The following is a 24,207-nucleotide window of genomic DNA, read 5'->3' on the forward strand; positions in this document are numbered from 1 at the left end:
TAAGGATGGCATGAAAAGAGGTATTCCCTCAAGAGGACTCTTCCTGCCCCAAGTGTTACTTCCTACAGATTTATGCAAATTTACCCTCAATTCCTTACCACCCTTGCATCATTTTACTTTTTGCAAAGCAACCAATTCCCGATGGTGACAGAGGATGTTATTTCTCCCAGCATCATAGATCATAGTGGATTTCTACTCGAATCCTTTCTTGCCAGCTATAGATTTGCTTTAAAGTTGGTGCTACCTAACAGAGTGACTGTATTCGTTTTTAGTGAAGCAACTTCAAATATTTCTCCCACAAATAAACCCAGCTTGCATATTTGGATTCTTTTCCATATCAGCTTTACTGATAGAAGTTTGTACTGAAATTTTTAGTAGTCTGGAAAGTATGAAGTGGTAATGTGTATAGTCTGTGTGGCTATTGTAGATGCATTCTACATAATAGGATAGTTTCACTTGGTATACTAATATAGCTGTATAATTCAGATAAGCCATCAATAAAAATTTCATGTTTTTGGCAAACACCAGGTAGGTGCTGGTTAGTTTTAATAGTAGAGGAGACCTTTTACATTTTTTAAAAAAGATGTTTTTATTGATTTTTAGAGAGAGAGGAAGGAAGAGGTAGAGAAACATCCATATGAAAGAGAAACAATCGGCTACCTCCTGCACGCCCCCTACTGGGGATTGAGCCCACAACCTGGAATTAAACCAGTGACCTTTCGGTGCACAGGATGACATTCAACCAAAGGAGCCACACCAGCCAGGCGGCCTTTTACATTTTTGAACAATGTGCCTTCCTAAAATCCCAAAGACTCAATACAATAGAGTATGTGCTTTTACCTCAAAATGGAATGAACACCAAGTTGAATTGCAGCACAGGCGATAGGCCGGTTCACTCACTGGCTGAAACCCATGCTCGGTCTCATGGTGTGTCGGATTTTGTGCTACAGCCAAATCAACTACGTTAAAGGTTGTGGGCTGGGGTGGGGTGGAGATAAAGAGAGTCAAGGCCAAATAGGAAACCTAGGGAGACTAGTTTTGCTTTTCATTTTATTACTCTGCCATTTTTACTCAACTCTAGCCAGTGAGGCCAGTAACTCAGTTTTCAATACATGGTAAGCCAAACCAGAGGGGAAAAAATGCCTATTAATTTATAGAAGCTTGATAAAGTATTTCTGGAATATTTTAAAAAATGGACAGCATTGTGCATTTGTTATAGACTGATTATGTGATTTAAAAAGAAACCCGTAGCTCTGCGCAAACGACATCAAATTGCAACAGCCTGAATTCTGCTGACCAGCAGACGAGGTTCTGCTGGTGTGAAGGCTGAGTCAGAACAGCCAATAACATGAAAGCTGTGCAGTATATTTTTAACACTTCTGTTTCTAGAATATGTGAAGGATTTGAGGTGGTTTTATTCTTTTTCATAACTGGTTAAAAAAAATTCTCAAAGCAAAGTTTAGGGTTTTTAGTGAGTTTTATAATTTGAAGAAAAATGTCAAATTTTAGTATCAATAGAAAGATAAAATTTGGATTTTACTTTAGAGGAACACACATTTCATTTTAAAAGTTGTAATTTGCTCCACACCAGGAATAAGCAACCTTTACACTTACATGATAGTTTTATACAGCAAGGTTTTAAAAATAATTTACATTAAGTGGCAAGTATGACTTGGGTCAATAGCTCTTCAGTTAATCAGAAAGGAGAATGAAGCTTTTTAAACATGAAATTCCGGACTACTTCAGGTATTCAGAGCATACATTTTCTCTTTAGGAGGTTTGTCTTCAAACAGTGAGATAGATTCACTAATATTTCTAATCCATAAGCAATATCAAGAAAGCTATGTATAATAAATATGTAAGTACAGTGTCAGTACAAACCTTACAAAATAAATAAATTTAAACACCAACTCAATCTACTTTTGCTTTAAAAAATGGTTAAGTTTCTTGATAAGATGTCACAACTCAGTAGATATTAAATTACACATCATTCTAAATAAATTCTGTGAAAACCAAAAGTGGAATAATTTGTGAATATACAAGCAATAAACTTTTTTAAAAACCCAACATCATTCTATTTGTAAAAAGCAATCCTAAAGAAGAGTACATTATGGTACAAAATATGGAAACTAAATTGAATTCCTCTTTAATGAATCTTATAGGACATATTTACATTTGCAATGCCCCCAAGCTTCCGATTCTCAGGCATAAAATGCATGACTAAACTAGCTTGCTTGTCTTCAGACCCCTTGTTCCCAGTTTTCCAAGTTCAGCAAACTATGTCCTGGGGCCAAATCCAGCCTGCCACCTGTTTATGGCTCTTGACCCCTTGTTCCCAGTTTTCCAAGTTCAGCAAACTATGTCCTGGGGCCAAATCCAGCCTGCCACCTGTTTATGGCTCTTGAATAGTTTTTACACTTTTAAGTGATTGAGAAAAGACAAAAGAGGAACATTTGTGACGTATGAAATTATATGGAATTCATTTCAGTGTCTGTAAATAGTATTATTGGAGCCCAGCCACCCTCATTCATGGATGTATTGCCTACGGCTGCTTTTGCATGATTTCAGCCAAGCTAAGTTGTTGCAACAGAGACCATATGGCCCATAAAGCTCAACATATTCAGTATCTGGCCCTTTGCAGATAAAGTTTGCTGACCCCTGTTCTAAGTCAGTTATTGCAAGCTTAGTCATGTTTCTTTCTTTTTTTTTTTTCCTTTTTAACAACTGTTGACATTTATAAAAGGACAATCTCCTGGGCTTCTTTGCTTCATTCATCAGGAAAATGGTTGGTAGCTAGCCCTGTGCCATTTCGCTTGTCCTCCGTGTAGACCTCACATCGTGTGTGATGAAAGCTTCGGTCCAGAAATCATCAGTTTCCAGTTTAAGTTGAATGAAAGCAAGGAAAATATGTATTTTTCCACCACGCTCATTCTTGACTTTAACTTCTTGCCAAAAGGTCTTCACCTGTGAAGTTGCATCCATAGGCTAGTTAGTATATTGTGAACGGAGGAGCAGAAGCATTTACAGTGCAGCAAGCGTGTAGTGTTCAACAGAAACCCACAGCTCTGGTGGCTGTGTTTGGGGGACAGACTACGTCTGATACACTCAGTGTTATAACATGATGTCCCCAGGAGGTGGACCATGAGGCTTTTTCTGTCCCAGAACACCACATTCTTCAGAAAGATTTTTCTTTCTTTTTTTTTTTAAATCACAAACTGTTCAACTTTTTTTAAAAGGTGGAATTCCTTCAACAACGGTATTTATTCGGATAAGAGTAGGTAAATAATTACTCGTTTAAAAATTCTCAGAATATTTATTAAGGGGGAACTCTTGACACTTGAGAGAGGAAAATTTTAGAACAAACGTGAAATACGTCAGCAGAATGCATTGAAAATACGAAGCTTGTTTTCTGATGAGAACAGACAGAAAGGCCCTTTCTTTTTCCAAGTGCTCTTGCTCGGAAGCACCATTCATAAAGGAGCTCATGACGTGGGATATAGATTCCCAGAGGTGCACGGATGGCAGGTTTTAAAGAGAAGCTTCCCCAAGTTCAAGTAAAGCTGCAGTCAACTGAATGATTCTGAATGTCTGCTGAAAACTGAGCCCGAAGACATTTATCTAAACCACCAACCTCCCTACTCTCCTCAAATAGGAGCAATCAGTAATGCTCATTATAGCAAGCACATCATTTTTTTTAAATCCTCACCTGAGAATATTTTTTGATTGATATTTAGAGACAGTGGAAGAGAAAGGGAAAGACAGAGAGAAATATCGATGTGAAACACATCAGTTGGTTGCCTCCTGCCCATACCCCAACCAGGGCCTGGGCCGGGGAGGAGCCTGCAAACCGAGGTACCTACCCTTGACCAGAATTGAACCTGGGACCCCTTGGTCCGCAGGCTGGGGCTCTATCCACTGAGCCAAACCTGCTAGGATACAAGCATGTCATTTTTAAAATATATATATTTTTTATTGATTTCAGAGAGGAAGGAAGAGGGAGAGAGAGATAGAAACATCAATGATAGAGAATCATTGATAGGCCATGCATGTCATTTTTAAGTCAAATTTCTAGTGGAGTTGTATTCTTAGGTACTTAATGTAATCTTGTAGCACGAGGGCTCTTTATGTGCAGAGTGTAATTTTGCTGTATTGTTACGGAGGTTATAATAGAGAGTATAACATCACACCTATGATTTATTTGTTGCTAACTTCTTGATATACAGAAAACAGTATAAAATTTTTATTGATTTATTTTTAGAGAGAGAGAGAGAGAAAGAGGAAGGGAGGGAGGGAGGGAGAGAGAGAGTTTTTGTTCTACTTATTTATGCATTCACTGGTTGATTCTTGTGTGTGCCCTGACAAAGGATCAAACCCACAACCTTGGTGCATCACGACCAACCGAGCAACCGGCCAGGGCCCAGTATTTTAAATTTTGATCTGTCCTTAGGGCCTGCTCAAAGACCCACTACCACAGTGAGTCACTTCCTAAAAGCTGGGGAGGTTCAACACCGGTGCTTTAATCCTAAAGCTCACTTGGCTTTTGGAGAAGGCGCTGGTTATGACAGAAAAGGAAGTGAGTCCGGAACTTTTAAACAATTGGGATACCAACTGTATCTCAACAGGAAATGGGACAGCCCAGAGCTTTACTGTTCTGTGCACATCCGCCGTTATCTGACGCTATGTGATACGGATTGCTGCCATCCTTCTGAGATTTCTTCCCAATGAGTCTTTGCTTAACCGCAACAATCCTGACTCCCTGGGAATAGCGGGGTAGGCAGATACTCTGGAGGAAGAGGTTTCCTGTATTTGGCCTTGTCTGTGATTTTGAAAGAGCTTTGTAAGTGGTATGAGGCACCAGTTATTGTAGGAGTTGGTCCTTGAATGTAGAAACGTGGGCTCTCTGTGTCAGGCTTTCTTTTGGGCTGTTACACATCAAAGTTGGCCTTGCCTAGAGAGGCCAACTGTGAGCGCCTACAGTTTAATATAAGAAGGTCCTGATTGTGATGGAGACGGGCGAGGGAGCCTTGCGGTACAAGCAGCAGCGCCTTCATGTGATCTCTGGTGAATTTTAACTCTGAGAACCACAACCCAACAGGTGAACAGTGCACTTTGACAATCCCTTCGGTTCATCAGGAAACTAAGTTAAGAGATCTGTGTTTGGTTTCCTCATATGCTTCTTTTTTAAAAAAAATTCAGGTTCCATATAAATAATTTAAATCAAATGTACTCTGCATGTGAATACCACACAGGGAGCTGGCAATTGAGGGTGTAATTTACTGCTGTTGCAAGATGGAGCCTGTTACGTTATTTTGCTTTCTTTTTAATCATCACAACCCGAATGCCAGAGTTTAAGTTTTTAAATGAGGCAGAAGAAGTTGAGTTTGTTGAGGTCAAATCAAACCTCAATTAGAATAACATAAAACTAGACAGCCAAAGGAAGGAAAGCTGGATGACTCACAGCAGCCCCTCAAGAGTGTTTGAGTGACCAATAATCAAAACAATTCTATGTCTGATGAAATATGGCTGATGTAGTTTGGGAAAATTGGTTGTCCTCTTAGATCCTTTGTTGAGTTCTATATAAAATAAGGTCTGCCCGGCTGGTGTAGCTCAGTGGATTGAGTGTCGTCCCATGGACCAAGAGGTCCCAGGTTTGATTCCTGGTCAGGGCACATGCCTGAGTTGCAGGCTCGATCCCCAGTAGCAGGCGTGCAGGAGGCAGCCAATCAATGTGTCTCTCTCATTGATGTTTCTATCTCTCCTCCCTTCCTCTCCGAAATCAATTATATATATTTTATATTAAAGGAGGTCTACAATGATAACTTCTGAAGGTACTATATCTTCAGAGCCCTTTTCCTCCTGTGGTACCATTCCTCCCTCCCACAGGGGACACCTCCATTTGGGAAAGATAAAAGATACTGTGCAAATTATGCCTTACAAAGTAGTGTAAGTGGGCCTCTGGTTCAGAATGGTGCAAAGACGTAGTGTACCTGGTTAAACATGCTGCCCATGGTCACTGTCGATAGTCCATCGTGTCGCTGCCACCCACAGGTCTCTCCTCTTTGTTTTGGACACTTTCCGAAACCAAGACCTGAGAAGGTAATGTGAGTCCTCGGGGCTGTTTAGTTGACTTGGTGAACTTCTTGAATTCACTTGCAAAAGAAATGCCTTTTCTCTTGTCTTCTCTGGATGCCTATGGGAAGAAAGAACTCTCCATTGGTATTAAGTTAAAGCCGGCATCCTCAATCAGGGAGCAGTATATCAGAAAGGGCCCCCTTCGCTTCCCTGTCTATGACAGGGCCTTCCCTCTCAGGGTTGCTTAACCACAGAGGGGAACACGTTTCCCGCAGTGAAAACAAAGCCAAACAATCTTCTCCCCGTAAATTTCTTGACTTTCTCCTAGATTTCACTATCTCCCAAATTTGATTACAAATTAGTTATGAATATCAAATAACTGGTGAAGAGAGTAAAATAACCTTGAAGTTTACCTGCACTTGCTCCTTTAGCTTAAGGATGAATTTTCCTGCACCTTTCCACTTGCTTTGGGCTTGAAACACACACTCCTGATCCAAAAGGACCCGCTGGGAGGGCTTGGGGGTAGAAGACTTCTTGTTGGCTGTGTCTTTCACCACCTCTTCCAAAAGTACGTAGTCGTTCGGGTTGGGGTTGCTCAGGATGCTGTAGGAGTACTTGGCTTTGCATAAGGTCTGAAAGATAAGTTACAATCAACTGGATAAAGACAGTGTCTCCAACTCCTGCATTCATTATAAATGAAACTCGAAGGTGGCAGACAATCACAGGCTTTTAGAGACGATGGGGATCTTTCAGATCATGTTATCCTACTCCTCACTTTCCATTTGTATGGTTGTGGCTTATGACATGCTTTCCCACATTATGGTTTAGCTTCACAACACTCCATGTTTAGTCATTATTATCCCCCCTTTCAGATGAGGAACTTATGCAGATTCCAGAGGATGAGAAGCAAAGAAGCAATAGAATAAATACTGGAAACAGATTGTGTGCATGAAACCAAAGCTCATAGACATGAAGGTCATGCGACAGTGAGGGACAGACCCCTGACCCTCAGACGACTCCCTGTCCCACTGGACTGCCTCTTCACCACAGAATCTTGGATGTTAAGGCATTTTAGAACTTAGCTGGCCTCACTTCTCATTTCGTGCAAGATTATCTTTCATTTATGCATTTATTCAGTCATCAAATGTTTAGTGAGGGCCTACTATGTCCCAGATACTTTGGGGGCACAAAGGTCAACAAAAGAAGCTAAGTTCAAAGTCTATACCAACCAAATCACCATGCAATAATAGTGAGTAGCACTTAAATCGTGCTTACCATGTGCTAGACATTGTACAGTTTACATATATTACTGACTTAATCTTCACAACAACTCCGTGAGCAAAATACTATTATGCTATCACCATGTTATCTAAGTGGTAACTTACCACATGCTGGTATGTGGGAGCCAAATGGAATAGGCTAGTAAACTCAGACATGGTGGGAGCTTTTATACAACAGAAATCAACAAATGCTACAAATCAGAGTGTCTTTTTTAAGCATACCACTGTAACTAAGGCACAGATGGTTAAATAACTTGCTCAAGGCCGTAGCCGGTTTGGCTCAGTGGATGGAGCATCGGCCTGTGGACTGAAGGGTCCCAGGTTCGATTCCGGTCAGGGGCATGTACCTTGGTTGCGGGCACATCTCCAGTAGGGAGTGTGCAGGAGGCAGCTGATCGATGTTTCTCTCTCATCGATGTTTCTAACTCTCTATCTCTCTCCCTTCCTCTCTGTAAAAAATCAATAAAAAAGGCACAGATGGTTAAATAACTTGCCCAAGGTCTCAGAGCTAGTAAGAGGTAGAGCTGGGATTGGAACCTTGAGCCTTTTAACCCAGAGTCTGTGCCGTCCACCATTATACTACCCTACTTCTCAAGGGTGTTTGACGAATGCAAACCATGATAAGGCTTTGAAGGAAGGAAACACAGTTTGTGAAACCATGGACACAGGGAAGCAGGACCTAGAGGTGGGAGAGGGTCAGAGTAGGCCTTCTGCTTGCCCTCTGAAGATGGCCATTCGGTATTGGCTTAGGCATTTCTGGGACAATGAAATGACTACTCTGCAGAGCCATGTCCTACAACATTTTCACCAGTGCTTCACCCGGGGCCTGACTCATGTGGATACTAGGTAAGTTATCTGTTGAAGGAATAAACTATTATTTCCCACTTTCCCTTTGTAGGTCCCCACTGGTCTAGAAACTTCATAAATAGAATGGGCTGGCATCTGACTTGTCCCAATAATGTACACGGAGGACAGGACTGAGGTGAGGGAGGGCTCCCACCTGCTGAATGACGTCCTGTGCGGTGCTGACGCGCGGCGCTTTGATGACTGTCCGCGGCTGCTCTGGAGAAACGTCGTGCACTTGGACAAAGAAACTCTCCTCCTCCGAGCTCAAGATCACCTCTCTGTCATCTTGAACAATGCTTTTCTCTTCCAGGTTCTATATTAAAAGAGAAGAAAAGAGTGAGTAAGTGGCGAGATGATGTAGAGTAAGGAAAGAAACATCAAACAAAAATGTGAAATGCATCTTGGTAATGTGGAAATAACTTCTTAGCTTCCTAGTTTATATGTTAGTTAACATTTCATAAGTTATTCTAGAAGGACATACATGTCTTAGACAAAAACAATACTGTTTCTGCTGATACAGACAGACTGATAAGGTCTGGCCCAGAACAAGCTAGTAGATCTGCTATCAGCTGTGGATTATGAGCACAAGTCAACTGTAGGTAAGTTTGTAAAAAGACAATATACCATTTTGCCAATTACCAAAAGCCAAATAAGAACACAGCAAATTACATTTAAGAGAAAGCCCCCCATCCCCCAATCTCACATAGAACTTGAGCATTTAAGAAATGCTAGATATCTACAATGTGAAGCCTGAAACTGACATTCAGCTTAAATGAACAAAATCCAGAGTGAAAGGTGGAAATGATGGCCGGAGGTAAGTCACACTGAAATGAATATCGACACTCTGTAAAGTATACAATAGTCTAACAACTATGCTGCACACCTGAAAGTAATACAAAATAACATTGAAAGTAAACTGCAATTAAAAAATAAAATTTAAAAATATAATAAAATAAAAATTAGGATTTGATCTCTTAAAAAAAAGAAATGAACATCAACAAAATACTAAATACTCATGATAATTAGTTATCGGGTTGATTGGCTTTTGTTGAATTGGCTTCCAGTGAATTTTACATATATAATTATATATATTACCTTTATAGTTAGCTACATCTATAGTACAGAAACACAGAGATAAAAAGGCAAACTTTTCCCACTGTCACCCTTTTTCCTTCTCTCTCCCATCTCATTCTCCACAAAAAACACAAAAACCCACTGTTGTTAGGTCATATGTTCTAAACATCTGCTATGGTTATATAGATGTATTTTTGTATATGTGAATAGACAGATACAAGGAAACCCTGGAATTATGTTAATTTAAATATAATATGATTGTCAAATGACTCCTGTTCTTTGTTAGTCCCACTAACAAAGAGGGTAGTTTATACTTATCTTCTGCAGGAGCGGCAGGGAGGGGAGGCGAGGCAAAGCAAGAAAACAGTAGGCAACCCACCTCAGGGAGGGAGGATCTGCAGGGAGGTCCCCGACCCCCAGCGCTCTCCAAGCCTAATCTCCTCAGACCAGGCCACTGAAATGGTGCTAACTGGCCAGAACCCAAGACCACTGTCACACAGGACCCAGAACTGTCCCCATGAATATTAAAATCAAATGGGTAACTGCCACCAGATGGCGCCAAACTGTAGCCAGGACCAGAAAGGATTTGCCACCCACCCACACAGGCTTGCCCCAATCATTGCATTAACCTTGCAGTCATGGAATTTACATGACTGAAGTTTTTGGACTCCATTCATTCTATTAAGGGCTGGTGGGGGAGAGTTATTGTCTATGTTTACTACCTAAAATGAGATTGTACTTTACTACATATACTGTTCTACCACTCTTTTCCTCCACTTCAAAGATTGTGGCCATTACATTTTGTTAATTCCTAGAGATTTTGCTGCATGATATGTGATGGCATTGATTATGATATATCTAACCAATTGGAGAGTGGGGGTAGGTGGTATTTCACATGACATCTATATATATAAAAGGCTAATTTGCAAAGTGTCCCCTTGGGAGTTCGACTGGGAGACCAGGAGTTTGATTGCTCGCTATGATGTGTGCTGACCACCAGGGGGCGGCACGAAAGGAAGGAAGGCCCTGATCGACCCTGATTGCCAGCCAGGCCTAGGGACCCTACCTGTGCACGAATTTTGTGCACTGGGCAGGAAGTTACTGGGCTTCTATCGGTTTATTCAGAAAAAAAAAAAAGGGCTTCATCAACAAACCCCAGCAGGAGCCAACCAGTCTGGAGTTGGTGCTGTGCTGTTTCCTTCTCGGGAGCTATCACGGGAGTATCAGCGAACATAACGATATTTAGTACGAGTTCTGATCAAAGCTGAGAAATTATTCTTACTTTATGTGAAGTTACAGAATATTTTTTTAAAAAAATACTGTTGTTTTAGTTATAAGTGCTGAGCCATTTATTAGCTACAACTTTAATAGGCACTAATAGGAACACAACCAACCCCAAAATGCACAACAATGCCTACAGGCCTCGAATTACCCAGTTCTGTCACCCTCACGACAATGTCTTCTCACACATACAAATAAAAAAGCTGACGAAACAGCTGATGACATGCATAAGGAATCCACTGAGTTCTTGCTCGTTTTGTTTTAGAAGGGATGACCTTTAGGCTGAATTTCTGTAACTTAGAGATAACATTCTGAAGATGTGCAAAAGAATAAAATCATTTCTCCACATACACTGCAGAAGAATAGAAATCAAGTGGGAATTGGAAGAAATTCTGATTTTGAGGGAGTGGCGGGTGGTGAATTACACACAGAGCTGTTACCGTGTAGGCTGCACTCAGACACACTTACTTCCTGCTGGGTTTTTAAGACAATCCTGCCAACATAGCCCTCTTCTGGAAACCAGCTGCTTAAAATCTGCACGATCTCTTCCTCGGGACCAATGGCCCTCTGGAACGGCTGTTTTCTGCATTCATTCTTTTCTTTAGATATAAAATATTTTTCTTCCATCAAAAAGTAGTCTGCGGCAATAGGTTTGGTGTCTTGCTCAGTGGTCAGAATCTAAAGATAAAGCAAAGGCACTTTTCGCAAAAACGGTAATTCAAAACAAGCCTGTTTTCATGGAGCCCAGGGAGCTTTGATGTGTAATTTATAAGCGAAACCTACTCTGGAGTGTTGCATAATTCTCTTTGGAAGGTCTAAGAATTCTCTTAAGTCCAAAAAGAATTGTTTATGTGCATTCTGGGCAACAACACAATGTACTCATCATCCCCAGACAGTGTAACTGTTTTTCCCGCTTGCTGGAGTGAGAGCTCCTACCGAATGAAAAACTGTAGGTTTGTAAATCTACGAACTTACCTCTTTGTGATCTTGCAACACAGGACCAAGAGGATAAGGAACCCAGTCCAGCTTTTACCGATAACTATCTCTCCACCGTTGCTGACTCTATTCTGACCCAAGTTCCTGGGAATTCTCCTTCCAATGAAGTCTTAACTGTGTGTCTAGAGGCCCGTTTTCTTTGTTGGCTACTGACCCGGGCAGTCAAACAGCGTGACCGCGACAAGGCTGGGGAGCCAGGCAGACTGCGTCCGAGGCCCGCCTTCAATACCTACTGGCTGCGAGGTGTTGGGCAGGATAGTTAACCTGTTGGAGATTCAGTTCCCCCTCTATAAAGGGGGAACAGGAAGAGTACTGAGGGGAAGCAGAATGTGCCTCCCCCAAACATGACTTTTGGGACACTGATTATTTTAGACTGGTTATTTTCAAGAAGAAGAAGAAAAAAAAGACTCAGAGAGACCCTTCAACCTTCCCCCTTCCTGCCTAAGAGAATGTAGATAGAGGATGTGCTCCAGGAGGGAGGTATCATCGTAGATAACTACAGTTTATGTGAACTAGGTGATGGGGAGAAGCCCAGCAAGGCCCATGGATCCAATGTCCTCTCTGTGTCCCATTGGTAAAGATGGCCCAGCAAACATTTCTCTATCAAACTCTGGCTTTTCCATCTCCATGTGGATTGCCCTCCTGCCCTTTGAAGTCCCAAACTTCAACCCACCTTCTCCTTAGCTCACGATGGCATATAAACCTCACAGTCCCCTCTGTCCTCTGGTCTCATATTCTTATAGAACCCCCGTGTGTACATACGTGATAGATTGGTTATTTTCTCCTGCTAATCGGTCTTATGTTAATTTGATTATAGGTCCAGCCAGGAGAACTTAGGAGGTGGGAGGAAAATTATTTTTCTGCTTCCACAGTACAACCTCTTAATTTTATGATTTGTTGTATGATCGAGACACTGTTTATAAAGCAGAGCGTGGGCACAGCATGAGAACTCAATAGCCTTGAGCCATCACTGCAGTTCCTCTTGCTGATGTGCCCTTTCACACTCACATCGTACAGGTTCCTGACAAAAGGCTAAAGGCAAAGTGGGTGCCAAGAGAAGGCTGCCATCATCTGGCCTGGTGAAGTCCACACCTTTCTCCTCAACACCTGTTGCTGCTGCGTCTCACTTGGAGGAAAAGAACGAACTGAGGATGGAGGGGACAGGAGAGTCTCAGGAAGGCTGTTCCCTTCCCCCGAGCCCTTGGTTGGGAACGGGTGCTGGGCTCTGGATTCCACGCGGGCAAGGCAACAACACGCAAGGCTCCTAGGAGCCGGGAGCAGTCCCTCCCTCCTCAGTGCTGCTTTATATGAGGTGGCAACGAAGTAATGGGCTGCTTTTTATGGGTGGTCCATGGAAATGTCTCCTTGCTTTATAACTTCATATTTTATAGAGTCCCCCAAACCCCAACAGTGCTTTGAGATAGCAGACACTAAAGTTCATAGACTGATTGATTTAAAAAACAAAAATCCCAAAACAACCCCAACTTGGGAGTAGTTTCTGTTAGTCTATGACATTTGACACGGGAGCTGTTTTCTCTGAGTCTAAGTCAGTTATAAGATCTTGGGGGAAAGTTGGCCTGTCCATAGAGACTACCCCTCAAAGGACAGAACTACTTATTAACACTTAGTATGTGTGGTTCATCAATGGGTTTTTAACCCCCAACCCTTCCATGATCGCAGGGGCAGTGCGTCATATGCCCTAACTTCAGAGGGGGCTCCACAGTTGGTCCCTCGGTTGCAGCTCCCCTCGGCCTACCTCCAAGGAGAAGAAGGGATTCTGAAATGGGCTAAGGATGAAATAGTCTGCAAGGATACTAGGCTACTGTACCACACAGGAGTGGCACTCCTAGTGAGAAGAGAGCAGGAATTGCACATGGGCCTGCCTTGCTCTTTTGAGGGGCTGCCTCCCTCTCCGGATGCTGCTCTTTGTGTCTGGCTCTCTCCCTCTTACAAGTCCTCCTGAGGGGCACTGTCTCTGCCGGCAGAAGGCCACCAAGATCTCCAGGGACCCAGGGCAGAAGCCCAACACGAGGGGACTTAGGCCAGTTCTGCTATGGGGGTTGGGTTAACAGGCTCTCATCCTCTTGTTTTGGGACCTGCGTGCCTCTTCGTACCACTAGAGGGGTATAACTTTAAAAGTCATGATCGAGTGCAGGGGGAGGGGGACAAGGTGGCTGATCAACATGCAAATGGAGGCCTGAGGCTAGAGGGGCAGAAGATGTCTTGGCCTATATGGTCCATCCTGATGCTCTCAGAATTTGACCCAACTCCTAGAATGACAAGCGACTTCATTCAGTTCGTGTGTAAATTCTGGTTGATTAGTAAGCTCTGCATTAAGAGGGACTATGAGGCCTGAATCTAGGTTCAGAGGGAAACAGTACACAAGGTTGGAGAGCCACTCATCCTGGTCTTTATCCTTCTAGTGCCGTGTTCTGTATGTGGCTGAAGAAGTCTTAGAAATTCTTCTCTACAGGTTAGGTAGCTTGTTTAGAGGTACCGAGACCTCTCGGGTCACCTGTAGGGTGGATCTCGAGGTTGGATATCACAAATAATCAAAAGGCAAATCGTCAACGTGGACTTTTGTGTATTTGTATGTATGTAGTCACACACACACGCAGACTCAGTGCACTTACTTGCTGGAGAAGTTGCTTTGCCTTGGTGCCTCCATTTATAGAGAAAACAGTGAAGGGCTCCGGACCTGGGACGCCATGCACCGTGACTCTGTGAGTCTGCAAACATTTTCTTTCTTCTGTACTAAACATCTGTCAAGGAAGATCACATGGTTTCTCATTCATTCTCATTCGGATGCAAATTCTAGGCTATATTCACCACTGAGGTGCTCATTCTTAGAGGTGTTTACAGGGACATGTCAATACAGAGCCATTCTAGCATCCCTCACACCCTGACCCATCGTTTTGTGGTTGAAGAAGCGATGGTGTGTCTTCTTTAATAGTCTAGTGAGGATGTGTAGCAGCACACCACCAAACTATTAATTTATTTCACAAAACACTATCTCTTTCCATCATAAGTATGGAACTGATATCATCTAAAATGTACATTAGTCCTTATTTCTGAACTGACATCCAACAGTGTTATTGAGTTCCATCTCTCTTGAGGGCGCTGGACTAGAATTTTGGATGGTAAGATGATAAATAAAATATTCTAGTAAGTAAAGCACTTTCCTAAGTTCTGCGAGAGTCATTTGAGCAAATTACGGAACCGGAGGAGGGACTTGCAACTGGCATCTGAAATGTGGGTAGCGTTGTAGGACTGAGCCCTTAACTTGTAGGGTCTGATGCTGACTCCAGGTAGATAGTGTCAGCATTGAACCAAAAGCTAGGTCAGCCAGCTGGTGCCGGGGAGTTGGAGAAGCAACGCTGGAAAAGACACGACACATTTGGTGTCAGCAGAAGTATTGTGAGGAAAAACGGCTCTTTCATGGCACGTGTGGCATCTGCAGCTCTGATAGGTACTGAGGGTGACCAACCCGGGATTGTGCAGGAAGCCCTGCCTTGCCTTCTGAAAGCATCTGGTTCTGGCTCTTAGGTGCCAGGCAGCCCAGTCCCTGGTTCCCAGTCCTCTGCACAAGGCAGGCAATACCTCCCTCCACTTTGGCCAAAGTGCTGTTTTTAACCTTGGCCACACACTGAAGGGAAAAGGAGGAGAAGCTAGGGAAACAAGGTCAGAGACAGAGAGAGAAGAAACTAATGAGGGGAGGGAAAGAGAAACGGAGAAGAAAGCCCGGCTAACTGATGGTGGCAGCGGTGGTGGTGAAGTCAGTGCCACCGTGAGCATAGAAGGTGCCTTTCCAGGGGTTGTTAGGACTACGTTTAAGTGTAAGGTGGATATGACAGTGATCAGGCTGTTAGTGTGTAAAGAGGGAATCGATGAACAGCCTTTAAACTACTTTTTAAAGAGCAAGCATAATGGAATGAACCAGTTTATTAAAGCGGGGTCACTGGTTTAGTCATCAACCCTGGATTATTGGAGTGAGCGCAAGTCCTATGGCTCTCGAACCTCAATGGGCAAGAACCTTACCTGGGGAACTTGTTAAAATGCTGATTCTGCAGTGATGGCACCTTTTGTTTGCAGTGTACCCTTCTCATCCCCACGAGTGCAGATTCCGTATCTCCCCAATTGCCAGGGGGCAGTTATGTATCAACAGCAGCACCTGGCTGCCACCCCAAACCTGCTCACCTGGCACCCACCCCTGGACCACTGAAGAAGCAGAAGATTTTCCTGGTCTAACCTAAAATTTCTAAGAGAACTGAATGCTCCCTAGCAGGTTTGCTTAATTAACTTCTTGCCCACATGTTATTTTCGGCTCATATTAAGAGTATGGGCTTTGGCTGCTGTAGCTCAATGGATTGAGCATCGTCCCATGGACCAAGAGGTCCTGGGTTCAATTCCTGGTCAGGGGCACATGCCCAAGTTGCAGGCTTGATCCCTAGTAAGGGGCATGCAGGAGGTAGCAGATTGATGTCTCTCTCATTAATGTTTCTATCTCTCTTTCCCTCTCTCTTCCACTCTAAGAATCAATAAAAACATATTAAAAAAACAAACACAAAAAAACAAAAAGAGTATGGGCTTTAGCACTAGGTGAACTTGGGTTTATAGCTCTGTGTGACCTCCGAGGTACTTAGCTCTTACCTTCCTCATCTGTAAAACAGAGACCATACTCAAAGCTCTTTCATAAAAAAGTATTGAGAGGATTAGGTGAATTCATATATGTAAAGTGCTTAGACATGCCAATGCCAGCCATTATTATTATTCCCATAGCTACCTAATGATCACCTTCCTGTATCATGAGCAAGCCTACCCCCAGCACAGCAATCCCCACAGACATGCTGAGTGAAACAGAGCTTAATTACCAAAGAGGCCGGCACGGAACTGCCAGAGGAGATTTCTTCCATCCTTCTGCTGTTTACGAATAAACTAGAGATTTCCAAGACTTCATTGTGGAGGTTTCGCAGCTGAAGATGTCGATATCCTGGAATAACGCAGAATTGGGAAAAGCCTGTTAGCCATGCACTGCGGAGCTCTGCCGCAAAACGGTAGGCAGAGGCCCTGGCTGGGTAGCTCAGTTGGTTAGAGCGTAGTCCCGATCCTCCAAGGTTGCGGGTTCGATTCCTGGTCAGGGCACATGCAAGAATCAACCAATGAATGCATAAATAAGTGGAACAACCGCTGCGGCCGCAGAAGCTCCCCGGAGGCCCACAGCAAAGCCAGTCCACCAGCCACCAGCTCCGCCTCTGCTCAGGGTTCTCCATCCTCCCTGCACCCATCCCTGGCTTCCGACACTGAACTTCTGCCAGGCACTGATTCCACTCTCGGCCAGTGAGCCACTACCTCTACCGCCCTCCTCTTGGTTTCCTCTGCTCACTTCAGTCTCAGCTTGGAAAGCGCTAGGGGGGCCTGGTACGGTGGCTCAGTTGATTGGAGCTCGTCCTGTGCACCAACAGGTTGCAGATTCCATCTCCCATCAGGGTGTGGTTGGGGCACGTATGGCAACTGATTGATGTATATTTCTCTCTCACATCAATGTTCCTCTCCCTTCCTCTCTCTCTCAAATCAATAAACATATCATTGGGTGAGGATAAAAAAAAAAAAAGTGGTTATCTTTACTAAAAAAAAAAAAAAAGTGCCAGGGGTGCAGTGGATGCTATTTGGGCAGGGATGTGAGGGGAGAAGGGCCAACCACCACAGCTCTCGACATCAGCAACGGCGGTAGAGGCCATACTTCCTCAGAAATGTGAATACCTCGAATTTGAGGATAATGTAAAAGAAAGCCTGTTATGAGATGTACTTAAACAGTATTCAAATTTGTGTTTTTTTCCTGCCTCTTATTTCAACTTTTTAAAAACGAAAATCTCAAACATACACTCAAAAGTAGAGAGAACAGTCTAAAGAGCTCTATGACATCCATCACTGAGCTACAGTAATTATTTTTTATTTTTATAATATACTAGAGGCCCAGTGCATGAAATTCGTGCACAGGAGTCAGGGGAGACCCTCAGCCCAGTCTGTACCCTCTCGCAATCCGGGACAGCTCGGAGGATGTCCGACTGCCAGTTTAGGCCTAATCCCGCAGTTGGACATCCCTCTCGCAATCTGGAACTGCTGACTCCTAACCACTCTGCCTGCCTGCCTGATCACCCCTAACCACTCGCCTGCCTGCCTGATTGCCCCTAACCGCTTGCCTGTCTGCCTGCCTGATCATCCCTAACTGCCTCTGCCTGCCTGCCTGATCACCCCTAACTGCTCACCTGCTTGCCTGATCACCCTAACCACTCGCCTGCCTGCCTGATTGCCCTAACTGCTTACCTGCCTGCCTGATCGCCCCATCCACTCTGCCTGCCTGCCTGATTGCCCCTAACCACCTCTGCCTCAGCCCCTGCTGCGGTGTCTTCATCCGGAAGGTCGTTTGGCTGTCCGGTCTAGTTAGCATATTATGCTTTTATTATTATAGATTTAAAAAAATTTTTTAAAAAATATATTTTATTGATTTTTCACAGAGAGGAAGGGAAGGGGATAAGAGTTAGAAACATCGATGAGAGAGAAACATCGATCCGCTGCCTCTTGCATACCCCCGACTGGGGATGTGCCCGCAACCAAGGTACATGCCCTTGGCCGGAATCGAACCTGGGACCCTTCAGCCCGTAGGGCGACGCTCTATCCACTGAGTCAAACCGGTCAGGGCTATTATAGATTTTTATGGATTTCAGAGAAGAAGGGAGAGATAGAAACATCAATGAGAGAGAATCAGTGATTGGTTGCCTCCTGCACATCCCCTACTGGGGATCAAGCCCACAACCCAGGCATATGCCCTGACCGAGAATCGAACTGTGGCCTTTTGGTTCATAGGTTGATGCTCAACCACTGAGCCACGCGGGCTGGGCTACAGTAATTATTAACAGCTTGATGATGCTACTCTACCTCGCTTTAGAGCCTTGAGTGGGATGATCCTCTGAGCAGTGACCGCCGAGCTGTTGTTTTCCACAACTGCAAAACGAAGAAATATGAGGTCTTCAAAGTGAACCCGGAAGAAAAACTGCTCGTTCCACATGGGGTTCAGAGTGTTCCGGTGGATGGGCTTCGTGCGGAAGTGGCAGCTGTCCAGCGGCATGCCCAGGATGTCGACCTCGATGCACGGGCTTCCTGTGCTGTTGCTCGGGCACACGTTCTGGCCAGAGACAATCTGAGGGAGGAAGCAAGGACCAGGTCACTGAAGATGAAAAAGAAACAAAGGCAACCTCTGCACCTCATCACTTCCCTCCACAAAGAACACTCTGGAATGGAGGTGGTCCATGGTGAATAAATCTGCTAACCTCCCCGCCCCCCGCCCAAAGCAGGAAGTGATTGCAACCAGGCAACCACAGGCCTGGAATCATGGGAAAAGCTTATTTTGTCACCAGCATTCACCTGTCACTTTTCAACTGTCAAAATGTTCAAGTATCTTCAAAGCCAAGCAATTAAGATGAAATCAAGTTTCGCAAGAAGGCACAGGGAAACGGGGAGACTTTACGGAATGCAATCACAAAGTGGTTGCGAACATTCTGTTCAAGATGTTTTAGGTGTATATTTTATAACTTCAAAGCCATTTTCTTGAATGGTTTAGTTTTACAGCAAGTCACAGGGAATGTTTTTAAAAGTTTATCCACAGCCTTCTGTACACAGTTAAACGTCTCCTCGAGTCTAGCTAATCTGGTCAAACAGAGGAGGCCCCCTGCCCTGGTCTTCGGAAGGAGACAGCAGAGGTGGTAGGAAAACCGGAGCGTGGTTCTCCCGGGTGTGAGAGGGGTGATCAGAGGCTGCTTGGCATTCTTCCTTTGGAGGGAAACGGACAAGTTCTAAGGTTGGAGGGCAGCGATTAGCCATCCAGAGGTCTTGTTCTCTGTCCGCTAAGAGGTAGCGACAGAATGGGGAAATAAAGTTGAATGATGAGCTGCCGGGGGCTGTTGTTAAGGGCAGTCTGTGGTGTTTTGACATGGGGTTAATTAGGCAATAAAAGCAATAAGGAAAGGCCCAGGAACAATACAGTTTAAATTGCAAGGAGGAAAGATATTTAATTGAATTGTATATTGATGCCCGTTTGATCTTACGAGAGCCTGTTCGAGTTTAAGATGACCTGCTCTAACAAGGAGCTCAACTTTTATGGGAGAAAATCAGAATGACGGTGCTGCGGGCCCTGGAAGACAGAATCACCACCATCAGCGTGCAGGGGAAGCAGGGAACTCACAGCTCCACCTACTGGGCACTGGCAAATGCAGTGCCTGGCGACAGCATACCTCAGCCACAGCCACCGCTTGTGACAGGTAAAGAAATCCTTCTGGGAACTAAATCTGCACAAACAAAACGGTGACACGAGAACTATGCAATGCCCTGAATTCAAAACCAGCACATATTCAGGAAGGCGGAAGCGCCTTGCCATCTCCTGGAGACAGCGCCACACTTACAGTCAAAGAGTAGACGGCGGGCTCCATGTTGTCCAGGTCTCTTTCCAGGGGAGAAAACTTCTGATACATGGGGCAGTTCTTGTCCCACAGAACTGGGGGTTTCAACACATAGCCACAGCCACCGTTGGCCTCAAACATGGCAGCGTTTAAATGTAAAGGGAGATCTGCAAAACAAAGTTGACATTGCTTGTTACTCTGTCGCTTATGAATGTCAAGGTCAGAACTTATATGTTATATGCATAGCCCGTGGACATGGGCAATAGGGTAGTGAAGACATGGGGGAAGGAGTGGGGTGAAGGGGGGAAAAATGGGAGAGATCTATGATGCTATCAACAATAAAAAATGTATTAAAAAAAAAGTAAAGTTCAAAAGAACTTTGTATCAATTTTCCCCAAGCTTAAGCATGAAGAAGGGACTGACTGAGTGGCTACTATGTGCCAGGTTGTTAGGTACGAAAGATACAACAGGTAACAAGACCAAGATCCCTGTCTTTTCAGGGTTCAGTCTATGGGATAAGCCCAGTGTCTCACTCCCACCCAGGTTCTGCCACTTAAAAACTCCTTTTGCAAATCAAAATTTACAACATCCATCTGAAAAAAAAAATCTTTGCAATACCTCATTTTATACAGAATTTTAGTAAGGAATAGTCATGGCATTTTCTTATCCCTGAACACTAAACCATGCAGACAACTGTATGACCAATTCTTGCCTTTGCAAATATAAGATAAAAATCTTAATAATCCAAGACAGACTGGGAGAAGAGCCAGAAAAATATATCTTTCCATGAAATCTCAATTTCAACCCATAAATTACAGTACTTCTACCTCTTTTTAATTGCAGTTAAATATGAAAAAAATTATTATCACATGTGATTCACATCATGTCTATGATCCATCCCCTCCATCGTAAACCCTGGGAACCCTCACAACGGCTTCCAGTCGTCTGTGGCCAGCTTTTACTTGGCACGGTTCTTGGATGAACGTTGGACTCCCGCACTGGTTTGGGCTCTGACACACACAAATGCTCATCTGATGGCGCAAGTCTGTAGAAAGGTTGCCCAGATGAACACAGGGTTTATGAGGCACACCTGACAAATGTTCCCTCTGATAGATTCCTTCCATGTGCAGAGCGAACTGTGCTACATGGACCGACATCAAGGAAAAGTGTGGTGAGCACCACGGAGCAATAAGAAGTTGGCCTCCACATGTCTCGTGTGTAAAATTTTTTCCGTGTACGTGGGGTTGGCTGGGACTGTAGGCAGGAATCCTTGGGGTCAGATGTCTAAGGCATAGGAAAGCTACGTGGGCTCGGTCTCCTTATCTATAAAATCAGTGCCCTGGACCCCACCTCTCAGGCCCGTTCAGTCCTGATGTGACTGATTCGTTGAGGCTGTCTTGCCTGCAGGACGAGAGAATTCTCTTCCCAGGCCACCCTGTGACAGAGGAACATAGACCTGGGCTAGGATGGCTAAGAGAGCGAAGCAGGCTAGCTCATGCAGAGTTGATGAATATGAAATGGAAATACAGTGAGGCCTTGACTCATGAGTTTAATTCGTTCCGATACCGAGCTCGTTAAGGAGCTCGTTAACTCAAATTATTCTATCAACTCAATGCAAAAAATCGGCCGAGAGACAGCTGGTATCTCAAAAAACTCGTTAGTCGGGACACTTGTAAGTCAAGGCCCCACTGTATATTACTAAAAATTATAGCAGCTCACCCTTACTGTGCTCTTACTGTGTACCAGGCCCCATTCCACGCACTTTATGTACATCAGTGCTTCCCATTTTATAGATGAGGAAACTGAGGCACAAGAAGTGAAAGAACCCAAGGCACACAGTTACCAAGTGGTGGATGCTGGGGTTTAAACCCCAGAAACCTGATCCAATCTCAACAACTGAGCCGCATAGTGTACACCTCACAGGCGTGTCATAAATGAGAAAACGTGTGCAAGTCTCTACCGAGCATTCGGCACATAGAAGATCTCAATAAATAGTAGGTAATAAATTATGATTATGATGTCAACTCCCATTTGGGTTTGAAGTCTGATCCTAGGAGGTCTGTGTCTATCCTTGTACTTTCCCAAACTTTTTCTTTTTCTGTTGTTAATTCTCACCCAAGGATATTTTTCTGTTGATTTTTTTTTAAGGGAGAATGGAAAGGAGGGGGAGAGACAGAGAGAGAAACATTGATGTGAGAGGAGAGACACATCAATTGGTTGCCGCCTGCACAGGCCCGGACCAGGGCCGGATGGAGACTGCAACCGAGGTACGTGCCCTTGACTGGAATCAAACCCAGGACCCTTCAGTCCATGGGCCATCACTCTATCCACTGAGCCAAACCAGCTAAGGCTAATCTCATTTAGTAATCCAACAGGTAAACCAAATGCAGGCGGACCTGCTCATTTTGGAATAAAGGTGGGACCTCAAATCTAGACCTCCAATTGCCCCCTAGGCATGGTCCCAGGACTCCACCTGGGGCTATCGTTTTACTAGTAAAACCCCTGTTGTAAGCAAGTGAAGGAGGGTGCGTGAATCTGTGTCACCTGATTGCCCCTATCAATCAATGCCTGTGAGGCAGATCAGACTTATCAGTACCTTTATGGTCTCCTATTTATTTAAAAACCCTGTATTAAGTAGGCACCAATCCCGTAATAATGATGCCTATACTTTGGGGCTAGAAAAGTCATCATAAAGAGTTTGACAATCACTCAGGAAAGCAGGATCCATATTAACAGAAGCGTTTCTTTTGATGGGGTCGCATGTCCTTACACTTGTTCTGCTCTAGGTGGAAAGAATGCTGAGGGACTGTTGCCAGCCATCACCAGGTTTGCATACCAGGCTCAAGTCAGTTTCCAAACTCAAGAGTTGGTTTCCTTGAGTGCAGACCTGGGCTATTCCTGGCTCCATATCACCGCAGACCTTCTTGAAGATGATGGAGCCATTAGAAATTCTGGGAAGAGATGACCCTAAGTCAGTGGACACTCCTTTGGGGCATCAGGGTCCTATGACATCCAGGAAGTGGCAAGGCCGATGATCCATGGAACACAGTCGGAGGCTAGAGGGACACTGGGAGAGGGTTCTCTGTTACTTGGTTGGGATGTTTCATGGAAAATCAAGCGCTCCCTAATCTAGGAATTCTTTGTAAAAATTAAAAGATAATGAGTCCAATAGACTCTGATCTATTTGGACTTGCAATCCACAGAAAAGTACCTAAAAACCCAAGAACCACAGGCTCAGACTGCAGTGGGGCGGAGGGGGATAGTCTGTTTCAGCTCAGCGTGCATTTATTGAGCACCTACTGCGTGCAAGATATTAGCCAGGCTCTATGCCCAGTTTGTGCAAATGAAGACCATTTTCACAGGTGAACACGGTGAAACTGCCTGTGGCTTGTGCTCTGTCCAGCGTGGGGATGCGTGTAATCATTGCCTGCGGCACTGGGCCAGCGAGGCGTTATGGCAGCACTCTCTCCTGGGCTGGAAGACTCTGTAGAGAAACTTGGGGATGAACCATCAACAGAGCCATCTGTCTCCCCTGAGGAGGCAGCTCGAACATGTGCTCCCAGATTGATTTGGGAGAGAGGCAAAGCCTTCAGGGGTGAGTGAAGGCCAAGCTGCAGCCTCAGTGTGTGCTTCGGGACCGGGGGGCGGTGGGTGGTGGTGGAGGGAGCCAGGAGGGGCAGCTCCTTTCGGCGGCGGCTCCCTCTGCCATCGGTGGAGCCGGTGTGTCTGCACCAGCCTTGGCACGCCCAGGAGAGCGGGCACATCCAAAACCAAACGCATTTCCATTTCCTTGAGAAAACCATCTTGCTAGTGATTTCACTGGACTTAAAATATTTCAGTATCATAATAACCAAGGGCGCCGAAGGGCTACAGACAGGGTCAGAGATGTGAGCCCGCAAGCCACTTGGGACAGATTGAAAAGAAACTTTTACAACTTTGAAAATATTTCATTATTATTTCCACTTGCGAGTCCAAATCCTACTGTTTTCATAACTTATCAAAAACACTTCATCATCGTTAACGTTTGTGGAATGCTTTCTCTGTGCCAGCCACTATGCTAAGTAGGGTATTTCACCTGCATCGTGTTATTTAATTTCAATGGAAAGAAGCACATATAACAAGGGCAAAAAAAAAAAAATGCGTCGGCAGGGTCAGCCACACATGGGCACTGTTGGCACCAGTACCAGGTGGCTAGCTGGTTCGAG

General features: G+C 44.4%; 1 protein-coding gene across 1 annotated transcript in view; it reads right to left on the reverse strand.

Moving 5' to 3' along the window:
• Positions 1–2,696: 2,696 nt before the first annotated feature.
• The window catches only part of PLCE1 (phospholipase C epsilon 1), a 247,136-nt gene continuing 225,625 nt past the window's right edge, over positions 2,697–24,207 (reverse strand). Inside the window, exons 24-32 of the mRNA XM_023754835.1 lie at positions 20,006–20,169; positions 18,486–18,747; positions 16,421–16,539; positions 14,183–14,311; positions 11,022–11,231; positions 8,353–8,511; positions 6,486–6,704; positions 5,988–6,190; positions 2,697–2,964 (exon numbers count right to left, since the gene is read on the reverse strand). Of these exons, the coding sequence (XP_023610603.1) occupies positions 6,011–6,190; positions 6,486–6,704; positions 8,353–8,511; positions 11,022–11,231; positions 14,183–14,311; positions 16,421–16,539; positions 18,486–18,747; positions 20,006–20,169 (1,442 nt within the window). The 3' untranslated portion in view covers positions 2,697–2,964; positions 5,988–6,010. The remainder of the gene's footprint in view (positions 2,965–5,987; positions 6,191–6,485; positions 6,705–8,352; positions 8,512–11,021; positions 11,232–14,182; positions 14,312–16,420; positions 16,540–18,485; positions 18,748–20,005; positions 20,170–24,207) is intronic.

The sequence above is a fragment of the Myotis lucifugus genome, unplaced genomic scaffold (genome assembly GCF_000147115.1).
Source record: "Myotis lucifugus unplaced genomic scaffold, Myoluc2.0 scaffold_66, whole genome shotgun sequence".
NCBI classification, from domain to species: domain Eukaryota; kingdom Metazoa; phylum Chordata; class Mammalia; order Chiroptera; family Vespertilionidae; genus Myotis; species Myotis lucifugus.